Source organism: Antedon mediterranea, chromosome 8 (genome assembly GCF_964355755.1).
Source record: "Antedon mediterranea chromosome 8, ecAntMedi1.1, whole genome shotgun sequence".
NCBI lineage: Eukaryota > Metazoa > Echinodermata > Crinoidea > Comatulida > Antedonidae > Antedon > Antedon mediterranea.
Genome location: NC_092677.1, coordinates 3,033,841 through 3,052,771, shown reverse-complemented (window position 1 = coordinate 3,052,771; position 18,931 = coordinate 3,033,841). Strand labels below are relative to the sequence as shown.

Sequence of the window (18,931 nt, the reverse complement as noted above, 5' to 3'; positions counted from 1 at the left end):
AATTTTCTTTTGGACAAATCGTTAGAGCCATGAAAATTAAATTTGTTCTGTTGTCTTACTCAAACAAATAATAAAAACCATTTATTCATTTTTTTATTTATTTATTCAATTTACAATCAAACAGAGATAAAAAAAAAAACCTCCACTAACAGGTTGGGATAAAACAAAACAATAATCATTAAATAATTTTAGGCCTATATCTAAAAACGGATGACTGAACCACATTTTGTCTTGTTCTTTAGTAGAGTAAGCCTACATATTTATTCATCATTCATTCATACTTTTAATTCAGATTTGTTAATCCATAAATATAAATATTAAAACAAAGAAACTAATAAAATAAACTGTAGCCGTATTTGACAATTTATGCGAAACGAAAATTGTCCAAAATAATATAGATCATAGGTCCTTCAGGCAATCGTCTACAAAAGTAAAACAAACGTGGGGAACTGGGTCGTGGTATTGCGTTCACGCTGGTGGAGGTGTGACAGGGGTAGATTGTGTGGGGGTATGGTGTGCATTCTGTGGGGAGGGTGGCGTGGTATGGCGTGTGGGGGGGGGGGGCTGGGGTGGGGTTACTGCAGGGTGGTGGTATTGCGTTCACGCTGGTGGAGGTGTGACAGGAGTAGATTGTGTGGGGGTTGGTGTGCATTCCGTGGGGAGGGTGGCGTGGTATGGCGTGTGGGTTACTGCAGGGTGGTGGTAGGGCGTTCACACTGTATCAAACAACAGCATATCAATGCGGTAACGATCTTTAAGTTTTTCAATTTCTCCCGAACTAATCTGGCTGTAATATTCCTCAAGAATAGACGTTTCTGAACTGTTTGTTGGGTTGGTTGACTGAGGATATTCGATACTTAAGTTCAAAGCTTTAATAATATAAGTTGAATCTTCTGTCAATGTTTCAAAATGGCCATAATAATCATAATCTATTTCACACGGGTAACACAGACGATAAGCTTCCCGCCAATGTTCTTCAGGATCAGTTAGCAGACCATTACTAGTATCCGCTAAATAATTTATAAATTCTCGAAATGTTACGGATTTAATTCCTTTTGTTTGCTCCGGTTTCGTCCTGTACTTCCGTATGATCTTCGGTACAAAACTATTTCTTAAAAGTATCGACATACGGTTATTTTCTTCGAATTTATTTCTGTATGCTGAGAGAATCCGTGAAAACGGTTCCCTTAATATCATAAACTTCTTATAAGTTTTTAAAATGGTAGCGATTTCGTCCCGCGTTTTACTCTTAAGTGTTGTGTGAAACTTCGGCGTATGCACGGCTGTTTGTTGGATGTCACTCGTCGATCTAAATAACCCGCGTAAAACTAAAAACAACCGTTTCCAGTTAGTGCAGCCTGTTTTTGGTATTGAGCAGTACATAATTTTAAATTTGTCTTCCACAAAAATATTCTGCAATGAAAGAGCCTCACGATATAATTCATGCGAACATAATTCCTTGATGTGTTTCCGGCGGTTTTCGAATCGTTGACGGATCCGATCGTCGTCTGATTGTTGAACCTACAATGTAAATCGACAATTAACACAGAACATGATTTGAAACAACATATAGGCTGATATTTTTTTTATTTGTTGATAAAATATTATTGAATTAATTTTAATTTACCTCCATGAAAAGATTTCGACTTTGATTCACAACCTGTAAAAAAAAAGCAAAATATAAATTTCAATTTTACTTTACTGCGCATGAGTCGTCGGAAAAAGACAGGCGGCGTTTAAAAGGGAATTACCGTACTACGTATGGGTTTCACAGTAGTTATTCCCTCTCGAAGATTCCTGAGTTCTGATTGGTTGACCAATTTATCGCGTCACACAAAAAGTAGTAAATTTGGACAACGCTTTCGATTCGCGCGCTAAGACCGGGAAACAGTGACGTCATTGTACTTACTCGTGTTGCGTTTTGAATTTGACTACGGTAGTACACCATCCAATCTGTAAATAAATATCAAAAGTCACATTACCAAACGTGCTAGAAAGACATTTTTTAGATGTTTTACTCAAATTGCGCGGTTGAAGAGTGAAGTCCAGTCACGTACGTTCATATGAAAATTAGTGTTTTGATAATGTTTTCACTTATACTATCTTGACTAAGTTTAAAGAAATAAATGTCAGCCTAAGTGAGCAAGCAACCGCGACTTTAGGTGGTCAAATTACTTGAAGTGCGCCTTAAGTTTTTGCGCTGCGTCTAAGTATGGTTCGGATTTTGGTATTCTTTTACCGTAGTCAGCCGTGAATGAAAAACACGGTCACCCGTTGGATCATTTACGAACTGATGAAAAGCAACAGTTACTAAAAATAACCTTATTGTTCGATCGAAAAACAACAGATGCTGCGATTACATTGTCTATAACCAATTAAGCACACCATTTAACGGACATAGGCCTATAGCCTAGCAGGCTATAAATATGACAAGTATGAGTGAAATTAAATTATAAATTTGCGTACTTCGTTGGTACGTACGTGCGTGAAATTGTCACGCGCGCGCGGAGACTCAACACATAAGTCTGATGCTTTGCTAAAGCCCGGCGCACACTAGAGCTTTCGGCTGAGCCAACTGGCACGAGTAACACTTGGCTCACTAAAAAATTTGCCGCAAATTGTGATCGCGTTCTATCGGACGCACACTAAACGCCTTCAGTACGCGATTTTCTGATTGGATAATTACTTACTACGCTATACAGCACGCGCTGAAATATAATAAATCAGAACATGTCATGCGCAGTGGAATTTTTTAGTGAGCAGGAAGCTCACGTTCGGCGCACACTTGAGGAAAATGGCACGCGTGCCAAAAAATATTAAACACGATAGATATTTTCGATTCCTCAGCGGCACGCGTGGCCGATTCCTCACGAAATCCCCGGCGCACACTGTGAGACAAGTGTTACTCGTGGCAGTTGGCTCAGCCGGAAGCTGTAGTGTGCGCCGGGCTTTAACGCCCGTATTCTTAAACCGGACTTTAGTCGTAGTTCGAAGTTCGACTTGAAAAAGTCGTAGTTCGAGCTATTACTTCAAATTCGAAGTAGTCGAAGTTTGCAGTTCGACTTAATGAAGTCGAGCTTTTGGTCGAGTTGCACACGTCTGGGTAACAAAGGCTAAACATTGGCCAATGACAAGAGAGTATTTGAGGAGCAGACAAAATTTTGCGAATTGATATCACTTTCCATTTTCTTACAAAACTTTTTACGCATCAGGACTATATACATAAAAAATAATTTTAATCGTTAATTATTAGAACAAGATCAGTATTAATTTAACAGTGAAGTACTTTTGATTAACAACAAACAAAATCTTCAAAATATATTTAGGAACCATGGCGGTACGGTATTTTCTAGGCCTCCAACAAAGTATGATCGCGATGAACCACGCACTTCATAGCATGGCAAGAAAGCACTAGGCCCCCTAAACATTCCATCGCGTGGTGAATTGCCGCATCTCCCATTGTCGCTATGGCGTGACGTAGTTCAAGTTGGACTTGCGCGAAGAAAATAATGTAATTTGTATACAGTTGTAAATAAAGATGATTTTCATTATTGTAACTTATACCAATGTATATTTAATTAAGCTAATATAAATATAGATATTTCATTCTTCAATATCTGTCCAATATAACAACTCAATGACTGTTACGTTTTTTATAAACATCGTTTAAAAACCATTTAGTCGACCATTTAGCCTGCCCCCTCCAGGACTGAAAAAATCGATCAAAATCCGTCTCGATTTAGTCGAGGTTGGCCTGATTTAGTCGGTGATTTAGTTGAAGTTCGGTTTATGAATTAAAATGACGTCATTTTTTTAGTTTTAGCTCGAACTACGACTAAAGTCCGGTTTAAGAATACGGGCGTAAGACACAACCAGAGTTTAAATATTCTCACTGTGTATTTAACGGCAAATTGAACAACTCTGTTAACTTTTCTAGCCGGTCATACGCCCGTATTCTTAAACCGGACTTTAGTGGTAGTTCGAAGTTCGACTTGGAAAAGTCGTAGTTCGAGCTATTACTTGAAATTCGATTCAAAAACGAAGTAGTCGAAGTTTGCAGTTCGACTTAATGAAGTCGAGCTTTTAGTCGAGTTGCACACGTCTGGGTTACAAAGGCTAAACATTGGCCAATGACAAGAGAGTATTTTGAGGAGCAGACGAAATTTTGCGCATTGATATCACTTTCCATTTCTTACAACACTTTTTACGCATCAGGACTATATACATGAAAAATAATTTTAATCGTTAATTATTAGAACAATATCAGTAATAATTTAACAGTGAAGTATATTTGATTAACAACAAATAAAATCTTAAAAATATATTTAGGAACCATGGCGGTACGGTAACTTTTATATTTTCTAGGCCCCCAACAAAGTATGATCGCCACGAACCACGCACTTCATAGCGTGACAAGAAAGCGCTAGGCCCCCTAAACATTCCATCGCGTGGTGAATTGCCGCATCTCCCATTGTCGCTATGGCGTGACGTAGCTCAAGTCGGACTTGCGCGAAGAAAATAATGTAATTTGTATACAGTTGTAAATAAAGATGATTTTCATTATTATAATTTATACCAATGTATATTTAATTAAGCTAATATAAATATAGATATTTCATTCTTCAATATCTGGCCAATATAACAACTCAATGACTGTTACGTTTTTTATAAACATCGTTTAAAAACCATTTAGTCGACCATTTAGTCTGCCCTCTCCAGGACTAAAAAAATCGATCAAAATCCGTCTCGATTTAGTCGAGGTTGACCTGATTTAGTCGGTGATTTAGTTGAAGTTCTGTTTATGAATTAAAATGACGTCATTTTTTTAGTTTTAGCTCGAACTACGACTAAAGTCCGGTTTAAGAATACGGGCGATAAAGTGAGCACAGACAACTACCGAACACCTTTCGAAAAAACTACACATCGAATAATAGGCCTACCATAAAACTGTTTTATATTATACATATTAACCAACCAACCTACTATGTGTAAATAATGCATTATTATGTTGGAAGAGCATGAGCAGTAAGTTGACCATTAACTTATTTCCAACATACATAAATTAAAAAAGATAAAAATTGCTCCACGTAAACCTTTTAAAAAAACACGTTATTTTGACAATCGAGACCTAAATAAAATGGAGATTTTAAAACCGAATTTAAAAATCGGTTTTTTTGTATGTGTACCCGTCGAGAAATACCGTTATTTAAAAATACTGTCTTTAAATCTGTTTTATCTTGTTCAGAAGAAAGATAGTTTGATATTGATCACTAAATTTGAACTTATAGGGCCTGGGCCTAGAAGAACGAGTACAAGGACCACCTTCAGTCTAGTCCAGCATCACTGCAACTTGTTATTAAGCGCGCGCGTGCATACTTACCAGATACGCCTCCTATCTTCCATTCGTAAATATAACTACAACCTATAACTACGAATAAAAGAACCCCAAATACTTTCTGTCTCATTTCTACTGCTGTCACTTTACATTGGACCTTGTTCGATTAAAAATGACCCACAATTTGATAGTTATTCATAAATATTGGGTATATTAATATGCACCGTTGCGCTAATCCGACCCGGTGTAGTGTTGAATTTCACGACTACAGATCATCAGAATGGCAAAAACAAAAGGGTAACTGATTACGGATGCAAACACGAGGTATAAAAATAATAATACAACTGTATGCATGATTAGACAAATACAACCATGAAATAGGTTACTGCAGATGTTTCATTCCAGTTAAACTTTGTAAAACGGAAAAACAAAATGTCGGATTTTCCTGTTCTGTTAGTGTTTTAGACCAATTAACACCCAATAAATTATCTATTAAAGGACCACCAATTATTCAACTATCGTTTCATTTTTATAGTAACAAAAACGATAAGTCTAATCAACCAATAAATAGTGGTGGAGAGTCTCTCGTCAAATTAAAATGTACTTTATTGTATTTATTTATTTATTGAACATATGCTTTTAACAGCGGCACGCGTTTTTAAAACACATTTACAATACAAAAAGAACTAGAAAGCCACTCCGAGAGTGCATACCTCCGCCTACTGTAAAATTCTCCTACATAAGATTTCTCCGGAAAAAATATATATATTTGTGTGTGTCTTAATGCTGTTTGTGATTTAGGCTAATTTCACTACAAGCATGTGTATGCGAGTTTGGTGTAATGGTTATGTAACAAGCCTTTCAATTAACAATAGCCTCAGTTGACTAACAATAGAACAGCAACGCGAAAATCAAACGAGTGAATTTGAAAAGAAATAGGTTTTGTAAACTACTCGCATCAAAAAAGGTGCACATTAAATCAAACTATGTTTTAAAATTACAAATCACCAATTATAACTCTTGCCTCTTGTACAAAAATGAAGTTTTTTGGTCAAGTAGTTCTCGAGAAAATGCAATTTCAGCCGGCTTTTGAAAAATTCTGTCCTATCTTTTAACACTAGCAGGTCTGAAAAGTATACTAAAAAGTGGTTCAGAATTGGGACCATGATCCCTAATGGTCCCAAAATTTAATGGAATGGTCCTTGACCACATATCTATCTGTATATTCATTTTGGTAAAGATCTTGTAATTACTTTTTGAGTAATCCTGCTAACGAACAAATGAAAGCACTCAGAAACTGAGTGAAGTACTTGGCAAAATATATCCACTGACTCGGAGCATGTTGAAAGATACATTTTTTTGCTTTAGGTATTAGCTTTACATGGTTAAAATATTACTGGGGGTTAATAATTTTTGGATACAAACAATTCCGGCATTGCAACAATGACCTTTCTAAAATCAAGATTGACCAGAATAATGATCGAGGAGGAGTGTCTTGAAGCTGTGCCGATTTGCGGCGCCTCTGCCTTAACCCATGTAGTGAGCTTAACCGCTTGACCAGTCGACTAATGTTTTGGTCCATATCAAAGAATAATTATGTCCATGTTAACAGAAGACAGAATGCGTGCTATTTAATATATCGTACGGAAGATAAGCTTTTGTGACATGACCAATATATCAATTTTCCTGAAAATCAATAGGCATGTTCTGTAAGTATAGCTATGTACAGAATGAAATAAGGCAGGACACACGCCGGTACTAACAAAACTAATTATCAACTAACAATAGTTTAATTTGAATAACAATAGAACAGCAACGCCAAAAACAAACGGGTGAATTTGAAAAGAAATAGGTTTTTAAAACTACTCGTATGAAAAAGCCGGTACATTAAATCAACTTTTGTTTTAAAATTACAAATCACAACTTATAACCCTTGCCTCTTGTCCAAAAATGAGGTTTTTTTGGACTAGTAGTTCTCGAGAAAATGTAATTTCAGTTTACGTGTTACTTTGAGACTGCTCACACCGGGTTTTGAAAATTGTCTCCTATCTTTTAACACTAGCCGGTCTGAAAATAATATCATTTTTGTTATTTGTGAAGTTATTAATAAACCAATTTTGTTGATTTTCAATAGGCATGGTCTGAAAGTATATAGGCCTACCTATCTACACCAAAAATTCAGAAAGATAACTTGAAAACTGTAGGCGCTATCGTGCTAACAAACAAACAAACATACATACATACATACATTACATACAAACAAACAAACAAACAAACAAAGTAAATACTATAGGCCTACTTGGCAAAATTCTTTTTGCCAAGTAACTAACACACGCGATCGTAAATAAGGTATACATAGGCCTAAGTAGCCTACTACGAAAAAAAAGTAATCGCTTGCGCTCGTGATAAAATTAATGAATTCATTAATCCCAATGGAAATAAGCTAATAAGCTTTTTGGGCTATCCTGGAAAATCTTTTATAAATGTATTATTTCCGTAATCACTTTGTATATGTATTTTTTATGATGATTTTCCTAATAAATTCAAATCAAATCATATTCATAATATAGAGGGCGACATGTAAGCTCTTGTCAAGGTGAGTCAAGGATATGCACAGAGTGATGCGCTGTGGTACGGTTTTACACAAGAAATCCCTTGACGATGAGTCACACTTGACGTTGTGAAAGTCCAAGCCCACAAAATACAACGGTGACCCCACACACATCAAAAGGGATATTGTAATCAGATGATTGTATTTCTTCACATTTATTGTTAGGAAATGTACGTTGTACCGCAAAAAGGACGTGGCTGACATGACTAAGCATGTGTATAGTATTTTGTGATTCGATTGAAAGTATTGTAAGTGAGCTTATTGGCGTTTTAAGGCGAACATTGTATTTAAACAGCTAGCTACTACTAAAGCTAGGCCTAACTAGGTACTAGGTAGGCCTAGGCTAGTTTAACGTTTAACTAGGGGCCTAGCTAGCTAGGCTAAGCAAGGACGGCTCCTCTAACTAGTAGTTAGAGGAGGGCTAGGTCTGGCCCTAGGATAGTTATATAGGCCTCTAACTACTACTACTACTTCAGGCCTAGTCCTACTAGGCCTAGGCTAGTACCACTAGACCTAGGCCAGTCTAACTTGGGCTGGGTCCTACACTAGGCCTACTACTAGTTATATGGCCTAAACTACTACCTAGGCTAGCCTAGTAGGGGTCTAATAATACCTACTTCTTTAGTAATTCTTTTTGTTTATCTAGGGTAAGGCCCAGGCCTACATGAATTTATTTAGATTATCCCACACCCCTTCACCCTGAACTGAAGGGTTTTTATATTATGATTACATACACAGTATATATATATCTTATGTTGAGATCAAATAAAGACCAATATATATTGTGTTTGTATTTGATCGTGTGTTATTCTGTTTTTGGAATTTGGTCGCAATAAAATCATTTTCTGGTATTTTGTGTTCATCATCGCTAGCTAAATAATAACATACTTTACTTCACTCACCCAAAAAAACATTTTAGGCAACATGGTGAGAGTAAAGCCGACCTAAACCTTTGTAGGCAAAAATGAAAGTTTTATCGCGACCGATTTCAAAAGCTACATCTTACAACAACAACGTAACAAACCAAAGAGAAATAAAAAAACTGGCTAAATATGTGTCATCTGTCTTTAATTTCCTACAGTCATTATAATTGTTAATTTTGTACTGTAATTTCATTGAGTTTTACTGGTAGTGCACCTTTGTTCTGTTATCTTAAATCTGTATAATCAACCTGACACAGTTCAAATATCAGGGTCCTTGTGGCATTATGCAATAGTTAAAGTTGCAAATTGAAAGTTATATTAAATGTAGTTGTACTATTAACTCTATGTACGTATGTATGTTTGTGTACAGAAGACATAGGACATTTTTATAAAGGGGAGTGACAAGATTTCCAAACACTGTTTATAAGAAGAGCTGGTAAGAACAAATTTAGGCTATAAAGTGACCTCACCTACTGTATTACCCCAAACCAAAATGCCATGCTACTTACTAATAATACAGTCAGCTATCCCAATACCAGCCTCTCTGAAAACCGAAAACTCTCCCAAAACCAGACTTTTTATAAGGGTTTAAAAGGTCCCAAATTAATTTTTACCATTAAAAACACATTCTGAATACCAGACATGTTACACAGTTGACAGTACTACTACTACTACTACTTCAATTAAGAAAAACATTCTGGTTAATCTGATATAATGTTTCACTGAGCTCTACCTTTTATCTATTAACAGGTTTGAGCACGTACTGCCACCATGGGTTGGTTCGAATCATTGTGCGTTTGGAACCAAAAGATAACCGAAGCCGTCTGCGATCATTGTCGTCGCCTTTGTCAGGAGTGCTCGTACAGAAGATTTGTAACTTATGGCGCCCTCACGCTTTTATGCTTTGGACTTTTTTTACTATTCAAAAAATATATGTTAAAAATAACTGGATTTTTACTAATAGGAAACGAATTGGAAGGCTATTTGATATTTTTAGTAACATTTGTTTTAGTCTCGTTCCCGTTGATGTGGGGATATATATTTATAAACGTAGCCGCTGGGTATCGGTACGGATTTTTATTAGGAAGCGGCGTTACCGCAGTTTGTGTGCTTCAGGGATCAATTCTCGCGTTCTTCATTTGTCGCAAGATGTGTTCGTCGTGGATGCATTCCAAGATTCAGGGGGATTATATGAAAGCTATAATGACGGTGGTGGAAGGACCGAATGGATTTAAAGTGATTGCGTTGACACGTATGAGCCCTCTACCGTTTGGTGTTCAGAACGGGCTTTTTGCTGTGAGTAAAAAATAAATTTCCTCATTTCCTTAAAGGAAATTAAGTACTAATTGGAAAAGAATTCTCAGCTAGTACTTTAAGAGTCTTATTACTTCAAAAATAAATTATTATTATTATCATAATATTTAAAGATTGTTTATTAAAATGTTAAACAAAATGTTCTGCCAATTAAATTTGGGACATGACATTGACAACCATAAAGATCTGTCTAATAGTTTGACAAAAAAAATGTGATGAGCTCAAATATGGTAGTAATATGACATCATCATGTCCATATATGGGCACATCATTTTTTTGTCGCAAAAAGTTTGATAGTGTAGACAGAGCTTTAGGCAGAAAACCATATTAATATCTATTTGTATTGTGAAGGTAACGAATGTACCAGCGATGACATTTATGGTAGCGTCTACTCTAGGTCTTCTGCCAACGCAGCTACTAAACTCTTACGTTGGATCCACTCTACGTTCACTTGATGATCTTACGCAACAAAACAGTTCAACAATGGGCTACTGCATTGTATTCGTACAGGTGAATAGCACTACGTTGGATACACTTGGATTGGGCTTTTCTAGAAATTATGGTAGTTTAAATGGGTTGTTTGGTAAAAAAAAAATATTTGGGACGTTTTTGACCTTAAGAAAAGTCTGGTTTTGGGAGAGTTTGTGATTTTCATAGAGTTAATTTTATTAGTGTTTTAAAGGACATATATCGGTTTTCGTGTTGCAACTTAACAAAAATACTTTTTTAAACAAATTTTCTTTATTTTTTACAGGTTTTTGTTAGTATAATTCTCACGTTTTACATTCTCCAGCAAGCAAAGATGCAGTTAAATAAGACAATAGGGGATAACAAGAATCTATTACTTGAAGAAGGCATCCAATCAGAAAGGAAGGATGAAACGCTTCCAATGATTATAGTAGAGGAGGAGTTAGAAATAGACACAACAAAAATCATGAATGAAAATGAAGTAGTGTTAAATGGCCACGCCCATTGTAATGGAAAATCATGAATATGCATGACATTGACAATGGTATAAAAACAACCAATAGGATATACAGTAGTTATGCCATGACCACAATGGTAAATCATGAATATGCATGACAATGGTATGAAAACAACCAATGGGATATAGTTATGCCATGACCACAATGGTGAATCATGAATATGCATGACAATGGTATAAAAACAACCAATAGGATATAGTTATGCCATGACCACAATGGTGAATCATGAATATGCATGACAATGGTATAAAAACAACCAATAGGATATAGTTATGCCATGACCACAATGGTGAATCATGAATATGCATGACAATGGTATAAAAACAACCAATAGGATATAGTTATGCCATGACCACATACCATTGTAATGGTAAATCATGAATATGCATTAAAACATAGCAGGCTGTGACTAAATTATGAATTATACTGTATTCAATTAAAAATAAGTGTTCTTAATTAATACCAAATAATTGTGTATGTCTGTACAATGTATAGTATTCAGACCACACCAGGGTGTTGGCCTACCTTGGTAGACAGGGGCTGATCCTGGATTTGTCAGCACAGTGCTGCTAACATAAAATAATACAGTGGTAGTAGATATCAAAAAGTAGTTCACAATTTCCTTTTAGCCGTCAAAAAGGATGGGAAAGCGCTCACCCCTAATTCCGCCCCTGATCGGGATCCTCATAGAATTTCTAAGACTTTTTCTACCAGTAATCAAAGTTATTTTAGAATATGGCATTCAGAAAATGTTATTTATACGAAAATCAATTTACAATGCAACTGTATAGGTTTTGCTTGCCATAAATACAGAATATCTTTAAAGCCCGTTTTCCAGCAGATGTTGAACTAAATTTTCAAATTGTGAGTTGAGAATAAATAACTGTAATGATGATCGGTCGAATATTTTACAGTTCAACTTCAGTGATCTACCACAAAGTAAACCCTGATTACATCTGGTAACTCAACGCAACTCGTCGCCGACCCGAAAACCGACTTATAGTTAGCAGTTTGTTGTTACTGCCTGGTCAACACGAAATTGATTTCGAATTGAATATTGAATTGACTTTCTAAAGCATTTATTGACTATTATAACTGTACATGAGGCAATTTCAGGCCTCCGATTTGATAGTAATAATTAGTTAGCTTTGTATGTTTCAATTTAAAATAACTGTATATATTTATTTTGATCATACTTTTTGATATACCTCAATTAAATAAATGTTACAGTATTTTAGTTTAGGCGTCAGTAAATATATTAAAATGAAAAGAAGTTTAACATCCATTAAACCAATTTGAAAATGAAAAATGAATCGTAGTGACGTACGATGACATTTTTAAAGTAACAGCGAGATTTCGTTTTGGGATGGTAGACAGTTACGTAGTTAACAGACTGTAACAAGTGGAACAGTGGCGTAATGGATATGAGCGCTCACTGGCTAAACCCAGGGGCCTCGGAGCATGAGCGGCTTGAATGCAATTAACCAGCGTTGGAGAGCCCCTTAGGAGTGGTAAACCAGGGGCCTTTGCCCTGTGCGTTACGTCACTCGAGTGGAACGTATATTCCGGCCAGTTCCAAATACGTATATTGGACTTCATTTACTGTCCCGCACCAAAAACTTGCTGTTAACAGAGAGAAAGTTATTCAAGTTAAATGATTGTTATTAGTAAATTAAAACAGGATAGACTTGAGCAATGAAGAACAAATATGTTTAAATGAAAACATTATTTTCAATATTTATCTGTGTATCGAATCATATACTTCTTATAGTACATAATGGAATGTTTTAAAACTTTTAATATTGATCAAATAACGTTTTTAAAACTAAAAAAAAAATTTTATTTTTGTTAGATGAATATTAGCATGAAAACATATTTACATTAAGCCTGTAGCCAGGAAGGTTCGAAGATTCCCCCCCCCCCCACCTTTTTCCTGAACTGAAGGGATCAGCTGTGAAAGTGCTAGTAAATACTCATGAAAATGTTTTGGCCAATGTTACCTAGTAGCCTGGGTGCAGAACAATTATTATACACATTTGCGGGAAAAAAGTATAGGAAAATTTTTTTTTTGTTTTTCTAATAGAGTATACCATATAGAATGTCAGAAAAAAAATCCCCATCCCAGGGTCTTGGGGAAAATTTTTTATGGCACTTTTAAATTTTGGCCTATATAACACACACAAATTCCCATTAACATACACAAATACCTATATATAGGGGATAGGGAAAATCAATTAACAGTTTTTGTTACTTGCAGTTGTGTTTTAATGATTAAAATTAGTAGAGGCTTACTTTAATAACTACTTCTCATAGTAGTTGATGAATCAAGTCGATACGATGACATCATCATGCCAGAATCCAATATGGCGTCCGATTTGGCGGGAAAAACAGGGTATTGCTAAACCCCCGCAAACCCCTGGAAACCTCCAAAAAAACATAGAAAACCCCACCGAACCGACATAAAAGTGATTGAATCATGGAGTGTACACCACACTGGGTATGTCCATGTAAAAAAAAATTAAAATTTCTACTGTTAACTACTTATTTTTGGGATAAAACGTCATTTTTTGGTTAAAAATTAGCAATCATTTTTTACCAGAAAATGATGTTTTACCCCAAAAATAAGTAGTTAACAGTAGAAATTTTATTTTTTTAAAACATGGATATACCCAGTGGGTCGTACACTACATGATTCAATCACTTTTATTATGTTGGTTCGGTGGGGCTTGCTATGTTTTTTTGGAGGTTTGCAGGGTTTAGCAATCATTTTTGACCAAAAAATGATGTTTTGCCCCAAAAATAAGTAGTTAACAGTAGAAATTTAATTTTTTTTTTCATGGATATACCCAGTGGGTCGTACACTACATGATTCAATCACTTTTATGTTGGTTCGGTGGGGGTTTGCTATGTTATTTTGGAGGTTTCCAGGGGTTTGCGGGGGTTCAGCAATACCCTGTTTTTTCCGCCAAATTGGACGCCATATTGGATTCTGGCATGATGATGTCATTGTTATGGACTCGATTTATCAACTACTATGAGAAGTAGTTATTAAAGTAAGCCTCAGCTAATTTTAATAATCATAACACAACTCCAAGTTAAAAAAAACGTGAATTGGTTTTCCCTATCCCCTATATATAGGTATTTGTGTGTCATTACGCGGACCAGGCTACTTTAGCGTTACGTTTGGCATCCACTGAATCAGTGGATGACCTATCCCCTCAACATGTCAATTGTGGTATAAGTTGACAGGAATAATACTCTGTGGTGTAATAAAAATGCCAGCGTGTTTATTTAAGACTGCAAGTGTTAAGAATAACTTGTTGTCCATTTTCAACTTCCTCTTACCAATGACCAATAGCAAACAGGCACTGCTTGTCAATCAGGTCCTCACTGACTGGGTATTAACCAATCAATTTACTATTAGATAGGTCACTGATTTTATACAATAGTTTGCGGGAAATTTGATTTCTGACCTTATACAGGAATAAATACTTTAGTGGTTGTTTATAATCTAATCTAAATATTTCTCAATGCTGCTTTATGCAAAGCAAAGGAATTTAACTAGAACTACAGACACATTAAATAAATACTTTTAAACATGAACAATAGTTTTGCTAGGGAATTGGGATGGCCGTGTGATATTCAATTTATTAAATTTAATGGGAAAGTACAGTATATATATTTCACAAAATGACTTAAAATATCTTCGTATGTCATCAGGCAGCATTTTAAAGGCCATGGAAGCCCTTTGGTCGATTTTGGGAACAAAATGGATTGATAGTCAATCATGAGTACTTCCGAACAGTGCTATAAATGTATCACGAAAGCATATTAGTGTTTCATGTTTTATTCACCTGTTGTTGGGTGGTGGACATCTTGTAGACAATATGTACAGCAGCAACAAACATACATAATTGATACAAATGAACACAATTTAAATTTGATAACTCTACGCGATTTTATACGAGATAAATGCGTAGACTCGGTCATCAATGACCGTCTACTTGATAATATAAACGACGAGCCCGTGGTTGAAATTACCTGGAAGAAAATGTACAACAGAACTATTAGAAAGAATTAATCGCAAAAGGGTTAGGCCTAAGCCAGATATACCATGGAGTTCAAATATCCCCCGCCATTCCTCTTGATGGATTGAGGCGGCAGGCCTCAAAGCGATTTTAAAATTGAATGGAAGCGCATCGAAAATCAATAAAAGATCTTTCTCGGAAGATTCATTGTGGAGGAAAATCTGACTTGCTGCATGCGTTTGCATGGTAGGTAGAAATCAACAGTGCCGATAAAAATAAAATAATTAACAAATTCTTATCAGATAGATCTACGTAAATGTGTGAAGTAGGACTAAAGAGGTCTTATTTACAGTATATCAGTAGGCCTAATATATATTCGTATAAAATATCCTAATTTCCACAACTCAGGATTATGTCCATAATGATATCAATAGTAAGATTCTGTTATAGGCCTATGCGTAATTTTTTTTTATTAAGCCACTAATTTTTCATTATCATACATTAAATTCAATTATACCATACACAATTCAGTGATTATTTTACAGTTATTTTCTCATTTTCCCAATTGTCTTTTCTCTTACAGGTAATAACGTGGTACGTGCTTCATGATTGATGGTAAAATTAATTTATACCTGTAACAATAGAGTATGGCAAGGCGTTTCGGACCGGATGGAGTACTCCTTTAAAGTTGTCATCGGAGAAGATTAGGTGGAAGAAATGCTTTCCATGGACTGCACCAGAAGTAATTTCTGGTGTCAATTTCTGGTGTCGAAGCACCATCAGAGCACAGCAATATTTACGCGTTTGGATACATGTGCAGCCGCATATTTACCAAAACGAACAACATAAGAATACGGGAAACTGCATGCGGCGGCCGTCACCTGCAGAGCTAGCTTGGCCACCACCTTTTATGTAATAACGTTAGATCATGAATAATTAAAAGTCATACGTTTTTCAGAATGGATTTTTAAAAAAGGGGAGCAATAAATTGTAGCTTTGTTTTCTTTTATTTATTATTAGTTTATGTATACATATTTTTTTATTTTTCGTATTCGTATTTAATGTTATATTTCGGGGTGGGTGAAACTTACTGACTGACTTATTATGACTCTCTCCCCACATGATTACTTCATTGCATTTATTATCCTGTATGTATGTTATTATATTGTGGAAATAAAATAAATAAAATAAAATTGAAATTGAAATTATATTTATTTGCAATTATCACATATTTTGTTCTATTTTACATTGTATAAAATTGTTATAAAACGATGACAACATACAATGACAGGAAAAACAGTAGCAGGATACAAAAACAGTTTCTGGGTACAAAACATTTGTAAAAAAAATTGTTTTGTACAAAAACATTGACTGGGTACAAAAACGGTGGTAGGGTATAAAAACAGTGGCAGGGTACAAAAACAGTGGCAGAGTACACAAACAGTGACAGGGTACAAAAACGGTAGCAGGGTGGTACAAAAACAGTGGCAGGGTACAAACACGGTGGCAGGGTACAAAGTCGATGGCAGCTGGGTACAAAATCAGTAGCAGGGTACAAAAACAGTAGCAGGGTACAAAAACAGTGGCAGGGTACAAAAACGGTGACAGGGTACAAAATAGATGGCAGCTGGGTACAAAAACAGTAGAAGGGTACAAAAACAGTGGCAGGGTACAAAAACGGTGGCAGGGTACAACAACGATGGCAGATGGGTACAAAAACAGTGGCAAGGTACAAAAAGGGTGGCAGGGTACAAAAACGATGGCAGATGGGTACAAAATCAGTGGCAGGGTACAAAAATAGTGGCAGGGTACAAAAACGGTGGCAGGGTACAAAAACGATGGCAGTTGGGTACAAAAAAATGAGCAGGGCACAAAAACAGTGGAGGGTACAAAAACGGTGGCAGGGTACAAAAACGATAGCAGCTGGGTACAAAAACAGTGGCAGGGTACAAAAACAGTGGCAGGATACAAAAACAGTGGCAGAGTACAAAAACAGTGGCAGGATACAAAAACGGTGGCAGGGTACAAAAACGATGACAGCTGGGTACAAAAACAGTGGCAGGGTACAAAAACGGTGGCAGGGTACAAAAACGGTAGCAGGGTACAAAAACAGTGTCACTGATTTTATACAATAGTTCGCGGGAAATCTGATTGCTGACCTTATACAGGAATAAATACTTAGTGGTTGTGATATTCCATTTATTAAATTTAATGGGAAAGTATATCTTTCACAAAATGATGTATGTATGTCAGGCAGTGTTTTAAAGGCTGGAAGCCCCTGGTGGAAGGGTACAAAAACGATGGCAGCTGGGTACAAAAACAGTGGCAGGGTACAAAAACGGTGGCAGGGTATATACAAAAACGATGGCAGGGTACAAAAACGATGGCAGCTGGGTACAAAAACAGTCGCAGGGTACATAAACAGTGGCAAGGTACACAAACAGTGGCAGGGTACAAAAACGATGGCAGATGGGTACAAAAACAGTGGCAGGGTACAAAAACGGTGGCAGGGTACAAAATCGATGGCAGCTGGGTACAAAAACAGTTGCAGGGTACAAAAACAGAGACAGGGTATGACAAGCAGTGGTCTAGGGTACAAACACTTTTGTTGTATACAAAGTGTCTGGGAAAAAAGACGATGACAGCTAGTGGTACAAAAACGGTGGCAGGGAAACAAAAACGGTGGCAGGGTACAAAAACGGTTGCAGGCTATAAAAACAGTCGCAGGGTACAAAACAGTGGCAGGGTACAAAAACAGTAGCAGGGTACAAAAACAGTCGCAGGGAACAAAAACGGTGTCAGGGTACAAAAACAGAGACAGGGTACAAAAACTGGGGCATGGTACAAAAACAGTAGCAGGGTACAAAAACGGTGGCAGGGTACAAGAACAGTGGCAGGGAACAAAACAGTGTCAGGTACAAAAACAGAGACGGTACGACCAAGCAGTGGTCTAGGATACAAAAACTTGTGTTGTATACAAAGTTTCTGGAAAAAAAAGAAGATTGCAGGGATACAAAAACGGTGGCAGGGATACAAAACAGTGGCAGAGTACACAAAATTGTGTTGTACTAAAACAGTGGCAGGGTAAAAAACATACACACTTATTTGTAGCATTTTACGAAAAAAGTATCGGTCCGGAGTATTCATCAACAGAGCTAAACAAATGAAGGAAAGGGTCAGAACATGTGACTCTGGCAGATAACAGCTAGATAACATTACTTTTCAAGAGTAATAAGAAAAAAGGAAACATATTACAGTATATTCAATTTGTTAACCTAAATATATCTTTCATTTTTAATTTAAGATAATTATTTACATGATGATAACACTTTTTAATGTGTATTAATTTAAATTGGTTATTTAAATTAATAACATATTCATTCATATTCATAATTGTCAATCATTTTTTTCCATTAAAACTTAAAAATTGGCTATTTGTAGTTTATTGTATTAATCTTTATGGTTTATTTTACATCATTTATATCTCAATGTATATTGCATTATTTTTATTATCTTTGATTAAATATTAATATTATGTACTGTAGTAGTCCTATACACATTTTTAAAAATGCTCAACAAAGTCTCAAACCACATAAAATCTAAAAGTTGAAACTGAATATTTAATGGCCCTTGAGAATTCTAGGTAGCCTGCGCAAAGGTCATCAAGGCCAAATTTAAGAGGATGACTCAAGCTCTTCCATGCGAATCATCTCAGGTTAGACCAACCTCCAGTG

At 36.0% G+C, this 18,931-nt stretch overlaps 2 protein-coding genes across 2 annotated transcripts; one reads left to right on the top strand and one right to left on the bottom strand.

Annotated features, from left to right (window-relative positions):
- Positions 1-197: 197 nt before the first annotated feature.
- On the bottom strand, positions 198-5,501 carry LOC140056891 (carbohydrate sulfotransferase 9-like). The gene is made up of 4 exons (XM_072102409.1): positions 5,381-5,501; positions 1,910-1,953; positions 1,628-1,660; positions 198-1,521 (listed from the first exon to the last, which is right to left on the bottom strand). The coding sequence occupies exons 1-4, from the start codon at positions 5,463-5,465 to the stop codon at positions 712-714; spliced, it is 972 nt and encodes a 323-aa protein (XP_071958510.1). The 5' UTR covers positions 5,466-5,501; the 3' UTR covers positions 198-711.
- A 2,519-nt stretch (positions 5,502-8,020) lies between these two features.
- On the top strand, positions 8,021-13,135 carry LOC140056243 (transmembrane protein 64-like). The gene is made up of 4 exons (XM_072101542.1): positions 8,021-8,194; positions 9,620-10,165; positions 10,535-10,693; positions 10,938-13,135. The coding sequence occupies exons 2-4, from the start codon at positions 9,641-9,643 to the stop codon at positions 11,172-11,174; spliced, it is 921 nt and encodes a 306-aa protein (XP_071957643.1). The 5' UTR covers positions 8,021-8,194; positions 9,620-9,640; the 3' UTR covers positions 11,175-13,135.
- The last annotated feature ends 5,796 nt before the right edge of the window (positions 13,136-18,931 follow it).